This window comes from Squalius cephalus, assembly GCF_949319135.1.
Source record: "Squalius cephalus genome assembly, chromosome: 20".
In the NCBI taxonomy this organism is placed as follows: Eukaryota; Metazoa; Chordata; class Actinopteri; order Cypriniformes; family Leuciscidae; genus Squalius; species Squalius cephalus.
The window spans coordinates 7626024-7643939 of NC_137141.1; the positions used below are offsets into that span (position 1 = coordinate 7626024).

Here is a 17916-nt window from a genome sequence, read left to right on the forward strand (position 1 = left end):
TTAGGCTTACAAATATAGCTCGAAGGCTGGTAGAATCTGGGTTTTCATCGCCAAAGCGAACCAGAGCGTGATGCATGCACGGCTAAGATACGCAGTACTCGTTCCCTCTTCTAGAGAGAACCGAGGTTACGTTAGTAACCGAGTACGTTCTCTTACGAGAGGTCTCTCGTACTGCGCAAGTATCTTGCGGTAGGGGAACCCAATGTAAAAGGCCGTGCGTGCTGAGATCCAACACCAAAGTCCTAAGGGCAGGTGCCCGGGGCTCATATAGTGCACGATCACCAGGGAACTCACAGAGAGTCCAGGAAAAAAGGGGGCTAGAACAGCATTTTTTTCCCGATTTATTAGTATCCTATAAGGCGCAAATTACAATAATAGTATTCCATACAGACAGGGCGAAAAAACTCGGCCTGAACTGATGAATATTGTGGGTCTTACACACTGCCCATAGAGTAATTCAGTCGATCAGCGAGCAGCGCTCAGCAGTTTCAGTATTCTGAGCCGATAGCATCAGAACAGACAATACTGATTTATTAGACCGACAGCAGCTTAGCCTGTAAGGCGGGAACCTCTAGGTTATAAAACCTTATAAATGTAGACGGGGAGGCCCAGCCTGCCGCCATACATATATCTTGAAAGGCAATTCCACTGGACCAGGCCCACGATGAGGCCATGCCTCTTGTGGAGTGCGCTCTGACACCTAACGGGCACTGCAGGCCCTTAGAAGTGTAAGCCAGCGCTATAGCATCAACTATCCATCTGGATAGACTCTGTTTCGATGCGGCTAGTCCCTTAGAACGCCCGCTGAACGAAACAAAAAGCTGCTCCGTCTGTCTGAAGACAGCCAAGCGAGACACATAAGCCCTTAATGCCCTGACCGGGCAAAGGAAGCTCGCGTCCTTCTCCTCGTTAGAGACTGGCAGGGCCGACAGGGAAAGCACCTGTGCCCCAAACGGTGTGTTGAGGGATTTAGGAACGTACCCGTGCCTTGGTTTGAGTATGACTTTCGAGTCATTTGGCCCAAATTCCATACACATCGCGATCACTGAGAGCGCTTGTAAATCCCCTATGCGCTTCACTGAAGCGAGAGCCAGAAGACACACTGTCTTGAAAGACAAGTGTTTAACATCTATCGTTTGGATAGGCTCGAATGGGGCACCTTTCATGGCTTCCAACACCGTAGAAAGGTCCCAAACAGGGACTGAAGGAGGTCTAGGAGGATTCAGCCTCTTAGCTCCCCTAAGGAAGTGGATGACTAAATCGTTCCTTCCAAGCGACTGGCCGAGCGCCGGTTTAGTAAATGCTGCTATGGCCGCCACGTAAACCTTGAGCGTGGATGGGGTCCTACCCTTATCCAGCAGCTCCTGTAGGAAGGAGAGAACCTCCGTCACCCCACATCTGGGGGTGATATGCCACGAGCTGTGCACCAGCTAGAGAACACCGACCATTTTGAGGAATAAAGCCATCCGGTAGGAGGGGCCCTAGCCTGCGTGATCGTGTTTAACACTCCCTCTGGGAGGTTAGCAGGTACCCGTTGATAGCCCACACATGTAGGGACCATAGCTCTGGGCGAGGATGCCAAACCGAGCCCTTGGCCTGAGAGAGGAGGTCCCTCCTCACTGGTATTGGCCATGGGGCAGTGCTTGTCAACTGCATCAGAACTGGGAACCAGGCCTGGTTCTTCCAGAGCGGAGCCACGAGTAGCACTGAGCATCCATTTTCCCTGATTCGCTCTAATACCTGAGGCAGGAGCGAGACGGGGGGAAAAGCACAGACATGGGCCTGCCCATTCCTGCTCTTGGAAAAAAAACTCCGGACAGTGAGCGTTTTCTTGAGACGCAAAACAGGTCTACCTTCGCTCTGCCGAACTTTTTCCACAGCAGTTGGACTGTCTGTGGGTGTAGAGACCATTCTCTTGTCGGAACATTGTTCCTGGACAGTCTGTCTGGTCCTATATTTAGAAGGCCTGGCACGTGCGCTGCTTTCGGGACCTAATACCTCCCTGGCGGTTTATATAAGCCACCACTGACATGTTGTCCGAACGGACCAAGACGTGGTGTCCTCTTATCTGGGGACAAAAACGCGTCAGCGCATTGTCTACCGCCAGCATTTCCAGGCAGTTTATATGCAGAAGCTTCTCCCGTTCTGACCACTGGCCGAAGAACGGTCTGCCCTCGAGTAGCGCTCCCCATCCTGAGGTGGAGGCGTCCGTAGACACCACCTTCACGCTCAAGGAAGTCCCCAGGTTTACACCTGACTGGTACCAGTCGGTCTCTTTCCAAGGTTTCAGAGCTGAGACGCATTTCTGATTGACCTTGAGGCGAAAAAGACCGGAGGTCCACGCTCGACGCGGTACTCGCGCTTTCAGCCAGAACTGCAGTGGGCGCATGCGAAGCAGACCCAGCTGGAGTACTGATGATGCTGAGGCCATGAGACCCAGCATCCTCTGAAACTTTCTGAGCGGGACTACAGTGCCGCAGCGGAAGGTTTCTGTCATGCGCTGAATATCCAGTCTGCGCTGCGGCGATAGCTGTGATGTCATAGACAGCGAGTCCAGTTCTGTGCCCAGAAAAGATATTCTCTGACTGGGAGACAGTGAACTCTTCACCCAATTGACTTTGAGACCCAGATTCTCGAGATGTTCGAGTAATATGGTTCTGTGTTCTATGAGCTCTGAGTGTGATCGAGCTAGAACCAGCCAATCGTCCAAATAATTCAACACACGCATTCCCCGGAGCTTCAGGGGTGCGAGCGCTGCGTCCGTGCACATCGTGAATGTACGGGGTGCTAGGGACAGGCCAAACGGCAGGACTTTGTATTGATATGTCTGGCCCTCGAAGGCGAATCTCAAAAATCGCCTGTGACGTGACGCTATTTGTATTTGAAAATACGCGTCCTTCAGATCTATTGACATAAACCAGTCCCCTTGGTGAATTTGCGAGACGATTTTCCTGGTTGTGAGCATTTTGAACCGGTGCTTTGAAAGCACTTTGTTCAGCTGTCTTAGATCCCTTTGCTCAACAGTTTCGCTATTTCGGCTCGAAGTAGATGTGCTACTTCCATTTTCACCGTAGTTTCGGTTCGCGCCGCGCAAAGGCGGGGATGTCGAGCGAACTGTAGCGAATAGCTTCTTTTATAAAGTTCAGCACCCATTCTGATACCCCGGGGGGCTTTGCCCACGCATCTGCATGGATAGCTAGGGGTTGAATGAGATCTGGGCTCTGGTCGCGACATGGTGGCGACCGGAGAGCTCTGGTATGCTGTAACACAGACGCCGCGCTTGCAGCGCTCGAGGCGAGGGGCGCGCTGATCACAGCGGGCAGCCTGCCCGCGCTCGACTCTCCTATGGCGGCTTGCTGAGGGAGAGCGAGCAGAGCCCCGTGGGGCTTGTCATGTCTGTGAGTGAATGTGGGCGCGGGACAGCGGGCACATTTACTACACTGAAAACACCGTCTGCATGAGCAGACTGAATGCGTGTTGGTTTCGTTTTTACAGAAACAGTGAGACATGCAGTGTGTAGTGTTTGTGGGCACTGAGTCGTGGGCACATTCACTACATTTAATGCACAATCGACACGAGTCGATTTTATGTGTGCGAGCCCTGGAATGTGGCAGGCTGTGCTTGTGTGTAGGAATGGGCACTAGGCGTGGGCATTTTACTACACTCATAACACCATCGGCCGTGGCCGGAATACTAGAAAATACACTCTTTATGAGATTTATCTGGGCCGACGTAAAAACAGCGTTTGTGTGCAGGCAAACGGGCTGTGGTGCCAGCTTGTTTTCTGCAAAATACACTGGAACAGTCGCATTTTCTGGAACTGAACAAGCGAGAAGTTTTGGTGGAAGTCCGGCCGCAGTCGTTTTCCTAGCTTTACCTCAATCTTAGGCCGGGGCTCACGCGGAGGGGGGTGGCGGCCAGCAGAGCGAGAGCGCCACAGAGAATGGTAGCGGATAGCCAGATAGCGTCATCATGTCTTGTGACGGCGTTTGATTGCACATATTATAACAGGCTCGTTTACTGCAATATTGATATTTCCAGTCGCCTGAACTTAGGAGGGGACTGAGAAATATGTGAGAAATGGAGGTTAGTCTGGCCTCGGCGGGACTAAAACACTCTCTTTCCTCCTTTCGCCGGTGAGTGACACGCGAGGGGCGGGGTAGCTTTCTTGTAACGTAAAGAAAGCTAGCCCTGCAACAGGAAACATCCATCCAGAGAGCGTCATCATGTCTTGTGACGCCGTTCGTTTGCAGGCGTGCATGTATAACAACAGACTCGTTTACTGCAAATATTGATATTTCCAGTCACCTGAACTTAGGAGGGGACTGAGAAATGGAGGTTGGTCCGGCCTCGGCGGGACTAAAACACTCTCTTTCCTCCTGTCGCCGGTGAGTGACGCACGCGAACGAGGCGGGGTAGCTTTCTTGTAACGTAAAGAAAATTAGCCCTGCAACAGTAAACATCCATCCACATAGACACGGCTTCTTCATCGTCATCCATGACGGAAGCTGTCCGACAGTGAGAGACTCGGGCGAAGCAGGCGAAGCTGGCGGGCGAACCGGCAAGCTTTTGTGGAGGAGGTTCCGGGACCCGATAAGCCCGGCACTTTTACGGCGCGGCACCGCAGCGGGCGGAGGTGCAGTCTCGGCGAAAGATGCCAGGCGAGTCCTCAGAGTCACCATGGGCATTTACCTCGCAGTGAGGGCAGTCGCCGTCGGCGAGCGCGAGAGCTGCATGATCCTCACCCAGGCAGGAAGCGCAGATGACATGGCGGTCCCCGTCGCTGAGTGGGGCTCGGCACGAGCCACAGGAGGAACGAGACATCTTTACAAAGACGCTCGGCTCTTTTAGGAGGGGGGTGTGAGTCGCGGGGGCGAACACACACACACACACACACACACAAACTTAGTAGAGAAAAAAGGATATAACGCCGGATAGCGCAGCAGGAACAGCAACTGAAGGCGGCACAGCCAGCGACTTCAGATGCAGTGGCTCGTCCCGCTGAAAGGCTTTCTCAGATGGCGCGGCTTCTCTCTTTCCGGATCCAGTGATGCGTGAGCTTCGCTGAAGAGATGAAAAATCAGATTCTACCAGCATTCGAGCTATATTTATAAGCCTAAGCCACACCCGTTTCGGCGGGACGTGACGTAGTGGCGCGAAGCGCCCTCATTGGACATGACGTCATGAGGGTCCTCTCTCGATAGGCTGCTGCAGTTGCCGCAGGGCAGCCAATGGGCGCGCGAGCTGTCTCGCCTATGTCTGCATGCTGCCGCAACATGTTTTGCATTATTACAAAATTAAGGATAATTTTTTGGCTTCAATATCTCGCGGAAAAGAGATTTCCCCCTAGCGTAAGATACTTAAGCAGTACGAGAGACCTCTCGTAAGAGAACTGAATCTATAAAACTAGAACATTTTTGTAGATTGCAATTGGCTTTGGTGTTACAGAACATTATGAATTGCTGTATATACACATTTAGGTGAAATGTAAATCTTTTTTGGTTTTTGTCACAGTGTTGGACACAAATGATCGTTTTCTGAGAAAAATCACCATTGGCCAGTCTCCAACTGAGAAGGGCTTTACCAGAACTGTGAGCATCACACACATTACCTAATGCTTTATACACTGATGAGCACAAGCATGCACAGGTATGATCAAACATTGTTTGACCAGCCACCTCACTGTCTACAGCCTACATCACTTCATTATTCAATAATTACCTTAACACATTAAATTCTAAATAAAATAAATAGTGTTGGCTTCACTTCACATTTTGATGGTCTCTTTAAAGCTACACTGTGTAATTTTGTAAGTTGATTCTTAGCAAAAAAACACTTTGTTCTTTCAAAATGATATGTGCTCATTAATGTGGAATTACTTCTACCAACTAATCAAGTATTCTCATAAGTGTAGAATCTGCCATTTAGAATACATACGAGCGAGTCGCTCGAACGGCGGCAGCCATGTTGCGCCTCCATCTTGAAAATACATTAGCCAAAGAGGGACATACCTGGAAATTCAAGATTTCTGCAGTAATGGGTTCCAGTGTTATCATGTCTACCTTTTATAAGTAACTTTAGGTGTATTTATTTTTTCACTCATAGATATGAGCAGATGCAGACTGCAAATTATTTTTATCCATTTATTTATAACATATGTCCAGAATACATTTTTCATTTTAGGCAGCTGGGGAAAATGAAGCGACTGGGATTAATATTTCTTAAGAGTTTCGAGAACATAAAATGGACCTTTTTAATTCATTACATTTACATTTACATTTATTCATTTAGCAGACGCTTTTATCCAAAGCGACTTACAAATGAGAACAATAGAAGCAGTTAAACTAGCAGTAGGACAACAAAATGCAAGTGCTATGACCCTTCTCAGTTTAATTCAACGCATTTTTTTTTTTTTTTTTTTTTTTATAGAACAGAATAGAGTAGTAGAGAGAAAGTGTTAGTATTACTGGATCAAGTGCTGTCGAAAAAGAAGTGTCTTCAGCCGTTTCTTAAAAGTGGCTATGGACTCAGCCGCTCTGGTTGAGTTCGGCAGATCATTCCACCAGCAGGGAACAGTCATGGTAAAGGTCCGAGAAAGAGATTTTGTGCCTCTTTGAGATGACACCACAAGACGCTGTTCACTTGCAGAGCGCAAGTTCCTGGAAGGCACATAAGTCTGAAGTAAAGAGTTAAAGTAAAAGGGAGCAGAACCAGTGGTTGTTCTGTAGGCAAACGTCAGTGACTTGAATTTGATGCGAGCGGCAACTGGCAACCAGTGCAATTTTGTGAGGAGAGGAGTGACATGTGCCCTTTTCGGCTCGTTAAAGACCACTCTAGCTGCGGCGTTCTGGATCAGTTGCAGAGGTTTGACTGTGCAAGCTGGAAGACCAGCCAGGAGAGCGTTGCAATAGTCAAGTCTGGATAAAACAAGCGCTTGGACAAGGAGTTGAGTAGCATGTTCTGATAGGAAGGGTCTGATCCTCCTAATGTTGTACAAGGCAAATCTACATGACCGGGCAGTTCTTGCAATGTGGTCTGTGAAGTTCAATTGATCATCAATTACCACACCAAGGTTCCTGGCTGATCTAGATGGAGTTCAGTACATGTATGCCATAATAAGGTCATAATTTGGTCCTTGAATAATGTGACATTTGAGGACTTTTTGGACTTTAAAAGAACGAAAATCTAAAACATTACATTTTTGGAAGAATGTAATAGAAAGCTGGAACAAAATCCCTTTTTCCAGAGTGAACATGTTTTTCACATGTTTTTTTGTCTGAGGTAGAGCCTCCAGTACAGACTCTTTTCTATACAGTGGAATAATGCTTTCCTTTGGCTTGAATACAGCATCGCGACAGACACATTGTTCTGTAAACCATGCCAGTTAGTTCACCTAAAAGAAATGTGGAAAATCTCAAACTTTGACCTGGCATTATAATGCAGCAATGTGGCGCAAGACTGCAATGGACAAAGATGTCTACCAGATATGTAGACCAATTAAAAAACACTGCATAAGAAAAGTGTTCTTGTTTGAAGAACCTTGCATAAGAGCTCCGTAGTTGTAAACATTTTTAATAACTCACAAGTTATTATAGTTTAACATTTAATTATTTCCCAAGTGAGCCATGTAACTAGCTAATGACAGTCATTTCTTTGTAAACAATGCATGATGCTAGATAAGTTTGAAACGGGCAGAACATTCATGTGCAATCAATTGTAATGATGAACATTTTATTTTATTCTGTTAGCCAAGTAACTTTTTTGTGTTTTGTTTTGCAGGCCCAGTTTGACATCACTGTGGCCAGTGAGATTATGGCAGTTTTAGCTCTCACCACCAGTCTGGAGGACATGAAGCAGAGACTTGCAAAAATGGTGGTGGCCACCAGTCGCAGTGGTCAGCCTGTCACCACAGAGGATTTGGTGTGCTGCTGTCATATGTCTCATTTTATCTCAAATTAAAATGTCTAAATGTTTTGCGCGTGTTTTGATTCTGTAATGATTGTGTCTAGGGAGTATGTGGAGCTCTGACAGTACTCATGCGAGATGCCATCAAGCCAAACCTCATGCAGACACTAGAGGTAAGAGGAGTTGTCCTGGGTTGTGTGTACTATATTCAATTTAATATGTGAATCACCTAGAGCTACACAGGCCTTGGAAGGCTTCATAGATAAATCTTCTCTTCTTCATGCTCAAATCCACTAGTTGCTTAGCTCAGTTTTGCCGCTGTTTTCTTGTCACTTCTTTCTCGGGTGCTTTAGAGTTGTGTCTTAAGCTGTTGTATGAACAATTGTTTAGGGAAACCCCGTGTTTGTTCATGCTGGACCTTTTGCAAACATTGCGCATGGAAACTCGTCAATCTTGGCTGATAAAATTGCTCTGAAACTAGTTGGACCTCAGGGATTTGTGGGTAAGTTACACAGATGAAAGAACTTTGTTATTGTCATAATTTAAATCTATCTATGAAGAGTCAATATAATTTGCCAATTTTTCAAAACTAAAGTTTTGTCAATTAAAAAGAAAGTTTGGTTAAAAAAAAAAAATTTGTTGTTAAGGACCAAAAGTAATTTAATATTTACAAAATTGTACAAAATGTTGTCAAGGATCCCATCAGATTGGACTTACTCTAGTTGTTGTATTCTTGCAGTCACAGAAGCAGGTTTTGGAGCAGATATTGGGATGGAGAAATTTTTCAACATCAAGTGTCGCTACTCTGGTCTCAAGCCTCATGTTGTGGTCTTGGTTGCCACAGTTCGAGCACTTAAGATGCATGGAGGTGGGCCAACGGTGAGTCTGAGAATAACGCCTTTACTGTGTCGTGGGAGAGAAATAAAACATTTAAGTGAGAACATTGTTGGCATGATTTAGTTTCATGCTGTTTGACATATCATTTTGTACGGGGAGTTATTAATGTGCATTGCTTGTATCTTTTCTATAGGTCACTGCAGGTGCGCCTCTTCCGAAAGAATATATTGAAGAGGTACTGTACGATTTTTAATGTTTGTCTGCTAGTCTGGGATCTTGTAGATAAAGTAGTCTTTGAAATGTGTTCTGGTCAGTATTTAAAATGGGGATTTGAGTAGCTGGAAAAAGAATCACTTTTATTAATGAGTTCAGTCAATAGTCTATACAGATGACAATACAGCCACTGCATCTCCACAGCTTAGTTAGTGGAGTAATTAGTTATTTGATTACATATGTAATTAAGTCTAGATAGTCCTTGTTTATTGAAAGTGCGAGCAAGTTACTGTATGTTCATCTTCGCTACAGTAGCAAACAACAGATCCATTGGCGGAGGAGCACCTTAACATACATATTGCCGTGTTAATTTTGAATACAGATTTATGCTTTGTAAGGAATGCACATTTAGGTGGTCAACCGGGCTGGAAAAACTAAATTAGATTTTTTTTTTTTTTTTTTCCAGATTTATTTCATTTTTAAAATTAAAATTCTATTAATTTTACAGAAAATACATCAAATAAATATAAACAAAACAGCACTGTTGTTTTTTTCACAAAGAACAAACCGTGCTGTTAACAAAAGGGCATTTTTGTTTTAGATATTTAATATTTTTTGCCCTGATTTGTAGTCTGAAGGAGTCAGCATCTATGCGTGTGTTCGGTATGACTTGTAAGTCTGGTAGTGTATGATGCCCAGTTTCTCTCTGTAACCAATTTTAAAGTTTGCAAGTGTTTGAACAGATTTTAAAATGCTACACATCAGTGTATTCTAGCCTTAATGTGCAAATAATTCCATTTCTTTTACATGTAAATATATATTAAAATATGAGGAGATTAATTCAATCCAGTCATTACACATGTTATTTTGTGTGACTTTAATCTCAAAGAATACTGTAGGTTAGCTTCTCCGTCACAGAGATAGCTTGTATCTCATCAGTCCAGTATCAATCAATAAAGCCATGAAGGTATGCTGACACATCTTCAAAAAAGAAACCTGGGACAAATTGAATCCAGTAATCAGACATCATAGCTGCCAAAGGCACATGCCTGACTGTGACTTGTATAAATTGCTATTTTGTCTTCCAATAAAAAATAATTATTGCTAGTCTTCATTTGCTAGCCAAGCTTTAATTAATTTATGCTGAGAAGAAAAAGGATTTATGGTGAGGTTGTCCAAAACCCCACTGTATGTATGGTCTATTTGTATGAAAATGTATAACCTATTTGGATAGAATTTCCAAGGAAAGATGACTATATTGTGATGTTCGCTACGAGTCAAAAATTTTACAACACCATTTAGTTATGGAAATTTAAGCAAGTCAAGTGTACGTTTTTATTGTAGAAAGAATGCCACAAATGTTTTTTATTTACATTATTATTAAACATAATTCCATTAATTATCATGCTTTAATTTTAACATTAAACTTAAAATATAAAAATTGGAAAAATGGAGGTGTTCTAAACCTTTTGACCAATAGTGTATACCATCACCATATAATATAAAATTACTCATAGCATGATGTCAGATTTTGGTCATAATGTATATACCAAATGTTTGATTTTATAGCTGTTTGTCTATGCATTTATCTGCTTAAAAATGAATTTCTTTCCCCCCAGCGTACCACTCAAGGCATTAATGAAAGGCCACATGCACACTGTAAAATTTTGAGAGTGCCAGCCACCTTTAAATATGAGAGCGAATCACAGGAGTCACTCCAGAACATTGGATTATTGACATAAAAGGGATAGTTCACCCTAAAATGAAAATTAAGTCATCATTTACTCACCCTGGTGTAGGTTTAATGCTGTATGCACTACTTTCTGTATGCTCTTATATTTCTTCTTTTTATGGACCACAAAATGAGAATTTTTAAGAAATGTCCTGCTCGTGCTTGTCCATATAATGGCAGTGAATAGTGACCAGCATTTTTAAAAAAAGATGACAAAGTCCAAATGTCTGATGAAAGTCAGAGTGACAATTGACGGATATGAATGCGATGACTACTTGTTATGACAAACTCAGCGGATACATTCACCTCAGAGAATGTCACTTTTATTTCGATCTAATTTCTAAAAAAATGTCCTGGGTGAGACAGTGGACTGCGGTGCTAATCGAGTCTCACGAATGTGCACGTCGTGTAGCCGAGCAGAGAACATCAACGGCCAAGGTCAAGAATTTTGTTAAATAATACATTCAATTTCGATTTTAAATAAAATTTCACATCTTGCATGGGAGCATTCTGTGATAATTGTGCATCTTTTCTAAAAAGATTGATACTGGTCACTATTCACTGCCATTATATGTATGAGCGCGAGCAGGAATATATATATATATATATGTATTTTTTTATTTTTTTTATTTTTTTTCTCCTTTTGTGGTCCATAAAAGAAAGAAGGGCATTCGGCATTAGAACAACACCAGGGTGAGTAAATGATGACTTAATTTTCATTTTAGGGTGAACTATCCCTTTAATTAATTGAAACAGTGCCAGTTTTAAATGGCATGCTCTTTAGTTGGGGAGATAGAAAGTGTCAACATTTGCAAAAGACTCAAGACTTGAGAGAGTACCTCTGAGTCTGAAGCTGTGTCCCAAATTACGCACCATACACATGTACTCAACCGTGTAGTGCATGAACTTTTTTTTTAAGTTTATTTTGTCTTTCAACATTGTAGTCTGATAGCCCCTCCCCCTCCGCTATGTAATTAAAGCTGCGACAGTTGAGTGCATGAAGTGTCCAACATTACACACTTCGTTTTTCGGTTACATAAGTGCATCATCCGAGTATTTAAAGTGCACTTTTTCTTTTTAGAATTTTCAATGTGAACGCACTACTCACACTATTTATACTACAAAATGACTCAGAATAGTGCACAAGTACATGATTTGGGGCGCACCTTGAGTGTTTTTTTATTTTTTTATGTGCTCGTCATTTGCGTAATAAAACAAGCTGCATTGTGTAAGTGGCTTATTAGATGCTGAATAATCTACATATAATTGAACTATATAAGAGAAATCACTTAAACTGTTCTGAGTGAAACTTGATGTGGTTCTGATGAAAGTGGTTTGAACTCTTACAGAATCTGGCACTGCTGGAAGCTGGCTGTAGTAACATGAGGAAACAAGTGGAGAATGCTCAGCTTTTTGGAGTTCCAGTAGTTGTAGCTGTCAATGCTTTCAAGTAAGACTGCATCTGCTAAATAAACCCATTAGAGTATAGATATTCAAGATAAATATATCCGTCTTATGGTAGAGCATATACAGCGTCTATTGAAATTCCGAAAGCTTTGTGTATTGAGTAGTTGGTCACAGTTCTATAATAGTTTACGGTGGACAGAGATGGTTGAAAAATGTAAGTAACCAAAAGAATGTGCTTTTTGCCCTAATAACACACATGACGCCTTGCATTTAAAAAAAAGCTAGACAGAGCCCAGTGGATAACAATAAAATGCAGCAGTCTCAAGACACACTTTTCAAACTTGAACCACTTCTGAAGGAATAGCTAACCCAAAAATAGGTCTTCTGAAACAGTACGATATTTTGTGTAAAAAAAAACCCAGCACATTTAAAGTCTCTCATTTAAGTTCACTGAAAGTTTACCTTCAGTATGGCGTTTACTGCTGTCATTGTGAACCAGATCTGTCTGATTCGTGATTGAATCATTCAGTTTACAAATTGTATGTGTAATGGATATTTGTTTCATCTCCTATGAATGTCAAGAAGAGCTGTCAAGATGGTCAGGATTTTTAAGATGCAATCAGATTGCACATGTACACAGACACAATTAAAACATTGCACTTAGTAAATATTGAAGGCCATACATGATTAATCTGACTAAATTACCATAAAATTAAGCCAACAACAGGTTTGACTGTGACTATATTTATTTCTTTGAGTAAAGGTTCTTGATATTGAATGAAATTGAGCATCATTTAGGAATTATGGGTTTTATTTTCTGCACAGACAATGTAAATCAAACTGCTTTGTAGCTAATATGCTGTTCAAACTAAATCTTGCTGTCTCATGTTTGCAGGACAGACACAAAGGCTGAACTGGATCTGATCTGTAAACTAGCCAAAGAGGCAGGAGCGTTTGATGCTGTGCATTGCTCTCATTGGGCTGATGGGGGCGCCGGTGCTGTAGATCTGGCTAGAGCAGTACAAAAAGCTGCAGATTTACCCAGCAGCTTCAAATTTCTTTATGACATTAAGGTAAAAAATAAGAATGTTAGTGTTGTAGCATTATTATTATTTTTTATAAATAAAACAAATTTGCAAGGAGGCATGTTTTACACAATATTAGAGGGTTTACTCTACTGCCATATTTTTCAAATGAACCCATTCACACACCATTTGCTTATTTATTTTTGTTGTTATCTTAGTTACCCATTGCAGACAAGATCAGAATCATTGCGCAGAAGATCTATGGTGCAGATGACATTGAACTTCTCCCAGATGCTCAGCAAAAGGTGGACCTGTATAGTAAACAGGTATGAATAGCAGATTGATTGTACCCTGTAAAGTAAAGAGAGTGGGATTTGGAATTTGGAATTTTTGTCTCTCATTAGAGAACCTTAAACATGAGATTACCATTATGTTTATACAGCTTTTTTGTCTCCCTCAAGGGTTTTTCAAGTCTACCCATATGCATGGCAAAAACTCATCTGTCTCTGTCACATGATGCTGAAAAGAAAGGCGTCCCCACTGGATTTGTTCTCCCCATTCGTGACATTCGTGCCAGTGTAGGGGCAGGCTTTCTCTACCCACTGGTTGGCACAGTAAGTAGCGTAATATGTACATTTTTAACAAAATGCATCTAATTTTTTCAACCCCTCAGAGGATTTTCCTGATTGTTTAAATAACTGTTCGTTCATTCTTTTATTCAATCTGTTATTTTGTAAAAACAGTAGTTTTAATGGAATTGGTACAATCTAAACTAAATGTTCATAATTTTATGCAGATGCCGACTATTCCTGGCCTTCCTACTCGACCATGTTTCTACGACATTGATCTTAACACTGAGAGTGGAGAGGTTATTGGACTTTTTTAAATGAGGCACTTTTATTAGGGTATGTAATAATCGCATCAAAATGCATCCATAAAACATCTTTTAAGTTGTAATTATTAATTTTCTTGTTTAACATTACAGTTTGTGGCAGTCCACATATGATTCCTTCCAATGGACTAAAGTCTTCCATCCTCTCAGATCAGAAGTTATTGGTTGTTTATATTATTAACAGAACAGATGTTGTCATAATGTTTGACATATTCTGATCTATTACATTTTGTCCAGTTTCCTAATTAACATTTATTTCTAATAAATATTTTTGCTGCTATACTGGAGCACAAAACTGCCTTTGGTATGGTCTGGTCCAAATGTTTTTGTGGTTAAAATTTTTTTTTTTAATTATCATTTCTAAACATTATGAACACTTGTTATTTCGGTTAAGAACTATGTTCTTTCTACAAGGTTTCTGGCAACAATTTGAAACTTGTCAAGTGCCAAATTAGTGTAGGTAAGCTTCTGTATACTGAAAGATTGTCAGATTCTGTTTGAATGTTTACATTGTATGAATAAAAAATTCTAATAAATTGTGAACTGAGCCTCAAATGCAATCAGTCTCATCTGTGTCTGAAATGCCAGCTTTTGATTTGAGAATCTGAGAATCTATAGAGTTCACAAAAAGTTACCAATAAGTTTGTATTTATTTTCATTGCTATGTAGGAGAAACACTTGAAATCTAATGTGTGATTTTTCTTTAGTATTTCTTGCTACTTGACTGAAATGCTAAGATGCATTTGAAATTCAATAAAGGGGTCATATAATGCCATTTTTGTACAAGCTAATATGATTATTTAGGGTCTAAATTAAAAGTTTGTAATATACTTTAATTAAAAATTCTCATTAGTATTGTAAGAAAACACTAATTTTACCTGGTCAAAAACAACTGTTTTCAGCACTCCGTTTAAATGCATGTGTCTTTAAATGATAATGAGCTTTGCTCACCCCGCCCCTCTGTTCTGTGCATACACCGTTTGTAACACAATAACACAACCATAACGCATTGTTCATTATAAACGTGGGATTATGAATTATATTGAGAACGTCGTACATAGAAAACATGCCGTAATGTACCCTGAGTGTAAAAATACCTGCATTCAACGTGAGGCGTGTAAGCGATTTGCAAAGATTAATATAAAGCTTAATAAAACGTTACACTCACTTCAGTTCTTCTTCTGGAGGTGCAGCAGGAACGATACTCGGTTACTCACGTAACCTCGGTTCTCTCTAGAGAGGGAACGAGTATTGCGTAAGGAACTTACGCTACGGGAAAAGTCATCTTTTCTCGAGATACTGAAGCCAAAAAATTATCCTTAATTTTTCATAATTTGTCAACGCAGTGCAGCAGGCAGCACAGCAGAGCTAGAGCGGGCAATACTGCGTGCTCATTGGCTGCCGCGCGGCAACTGCTTAAGCCTACCAGTGAGCCCCGCGTGACGTCACGCCCAATCAGGGAGCGCGCGCCCTCGCGCGTCACAGCCCGCCAGAAGGGGCGACGTCAGAGCGTATAAAAACAGGGCTCGGAGGCTTAATTCTCTGGTTTCTGTCGAATGAAGCGACATGAGCTCGAGGCGCAAGCACGGCAGGGAACGCAATACTCGTTCCCTCTCTAGAGAGAACCGAGGTTACGTGAGTAACCGAGTATCGTTCTCTTACGAGAGGTTCTCTCGTATTGCGTAAGGAACTTACGCTACGGGAACCCTTTGTCAACGCCGTGCGCGCCATGCATCCACACACAACTCCAGGGGGAGGGGACCCGGGGAGTGAAGAGTGGGGAGAGAGGTGGCCAGCAATGCGGGCCAACACATGTACATAAGCACCCGTAGGGAGAAACAGAGCGGCGCAGCCGGTCTGTATATAAAAGCTTTCCCTGAAAGTGCGGCTCGACCAGAAGAGTCAAATCTAATATCCAGCCTGCGAAGAGCAGGGCATGAACATGATTTTAGACTGCAAGAAGTTTAGCCTGCAGGGCGGGAACTTCCAGGTTATAAAACCTAACAAATGTAGACGGGGAGGCCCAGCCTGCTGCCGTACAAATGTCATAAATGGAAATCCCACTGGACCATGCCCACGATGAGGCAACGCCTCTGGTGGAATGAGCCCGTATGCCCAGAGGGCACTGCAGGTCTTTGGACGCGTATGCTGTCGCAATAGCGTCCACTATCCATCTGGATAGCGTCTGTTTCGAGGCGGCGAGACCCTTGGTGTGCCCACCAAACGAAACAAAGAGCTGCTCTGAGAGCCTGAAGGCTGCAGAGCGCGTAATATAAAGCCTTAACGCCCTGACAGGGCAAAGGAGGTTATTATCGACCTCGCTGGCTGCCGGCGGCAGGGCTGAGAGGGAGATAACCTGTGCTCTGAAAGGAGTACCCAACACTTTAGGGACATAGCCATGTCTAGGTTTGAGAATGACTAACGAGTCGTTAGGTCCAAACTCGAGACACGACGCGCTAACTGATAGCGCATGCAAGTCACCCACACGTTTTACTGAGGCGAGGGCCAGCAGAAAAACGGTTTTGAAAGTGAGGTATTAGAGACCCACAGAGTCTAACGGCTCGAAGGGAAAAGCTTTAAGGGCCTCCAGGACCAAAGACAGATCCCATATCGGAACCGAAGGTGGCCGCGGAGGGTTCAGCCTCCTGGCGCCTCGCAGGAAACGGGTAATGAGTTTGTTTCTTCCTAGTGCGCGGCCGCGCGCCGAGTCGGCGAACGCAGCAATCGCCGCAACATACACCTTGAGCGTGGAGGGGGACCTGCCCGCGTCCAAGAGCTCTTGGAGGAAGTTCAGAACCTGTGGAACCCCACAGGACTGAGAGTTCAAACTCTTCCCTGCACACCATTTGTTAAACACTGACCATTTAGACGCATAGAGCCGCCTCGTCGAGGGGGCTCTGGACTGCGAGGTCGTGTTAACTACCCCTTCTGGCAGATCAGCGAATATTCGTTGATTACCCACGCATGCAGAGACCAGCGCTCTGGATGGGGATGCAGAATTGACCCTCGGGCTTGAGAGAGACGGTCTCTCCTCGCCGGAATCGGCCACGGGGCTGTGTCTGACAGGCTCACCAGCTCCGGGAACCAGGGTTGGTTCTCCCAGTGCGGGGCTATGAGGAGCACTGCGCAGCGCGTTTCCCTGATCTTTGCTAATACCTGAGGCAGCATTGAGATCGGGGGGAAAGCGTACAACGGGACACTGGGCCAAACTTGGGCCAGCGCATCCTTGCTCTTCGAAAAGAACCTTTTGCACTGAGCGTTCTCGCTTGTGGCAAAAAGGTCCAATTTCGCTTCGCCGAAGCGGCGCCACAACGTCTGTACCGTCTGGCTGTGTAACGCCCATTCCCCTGGGGTAACATTGTCCCTGGACAGTTTGTCCGGGTCGTCGTTCAGGTGCCCGGGCACGTGCGCGGCTCTCAGCGAGCGCAGCGAGCCCTGAGCCCAGACCAAAAGGCGTTCTGTTAGAGCGCGCAGGGCTCTGGATCTGAGTCCGCCCTGGCGGTTCACGTAGGACACCACTGACATGTTGTCTGAGCGAACTAGCACGTGGTGTCCCCGCAAGTATGGGAGAAAATGCTTCAAAGCCTTCTCGACCGCTAACATCTCCAGACAGTTTATATGGAGGTTCCGCTCTGGGCCCGACCAGGGGCCGCAGATTGGTCTGCCCCCGTAAAGCGCTCCCCAACCCATGTTGGACGCGTCTGTCGAGACCACTTTGCGGTGTGAGATGACTCCCATTGTCACTCCCTGTCGGTACCATTCGGGCGCTAGCCAGGGCTGCAGGGCTGAGACACAGACCTGAGTCACGCTGACTTGAGCGCTGCCCGAAACCCACGCTCCGCGGGGTATTTTCGATTTCAGCCAGCATTGAAGCGGGCGCATTCGAAGTAAACCCAGCTGTAGGA

At 43.9% G+C, this 17916-nt stretch overlaps 1 protein-coding gene across 1 annotated transcript in view; it reads left to right on the plus strand.

The window, feature by feature from the left end:
• Nucleotides 1-14559, plus strand: part of mthfd1b (methylenetetrahydrofolate dehydrogenase (NADP+ dependent) 1b) — a 46426-nt gene extending 31867 nt beyond the window's left edge. The window contains exons 17-28 of the mRNA XM_079852426.1: nucleotides 5515-5591; nucleotides 7780-7920; nucleotides 8010-8078; nucleotides 8296-8407; nucleotides 8645-8784; nucleotides 8936-8977; nucleotides 12037-12137; nucleotides 12990-13167; nucleotides 13338-13445; nucleotides 13581-13733; nucleotides 13916-14024; nucleotides 14105-14559. Of these exons, the coding sequence (XP_079708552.1) occupies nucleotides 5515-5591; nucleotides 7780-7920; nucleotides 8010-8078; nucleotides 8296-8407; nucleotides 8645-8784; nucleotides 8936-8977; nucleotides 12037-12137; nucleotides 12990-13167; nucleotides 13338-13445; nucleotides 13581-13733; nucleotides 13916-14005 (1211 nt within the window). The 3' untranslated portion in view covers nucleotides 14006-14024; nucleotides 14105-14559. The remainder of the gene's footprint in view (nucleotides 1-5514; nucleotides 5592-7779; nucleotides 7921-8009; nucleotides 8079-8295; nucleotides 8408-8644; nucleotides 8785-8935; nucleotides 8978-12036; nucleotides 12138-12989; nucleotides 13168-13337; nucleotides 13446-13580; nucleotides 13734-13915; nucleotides 14025-14104) is intronic.
• The last annotated feature ends 3357 nt before the right edge of the window (nucleotides 14560-17916 follow it).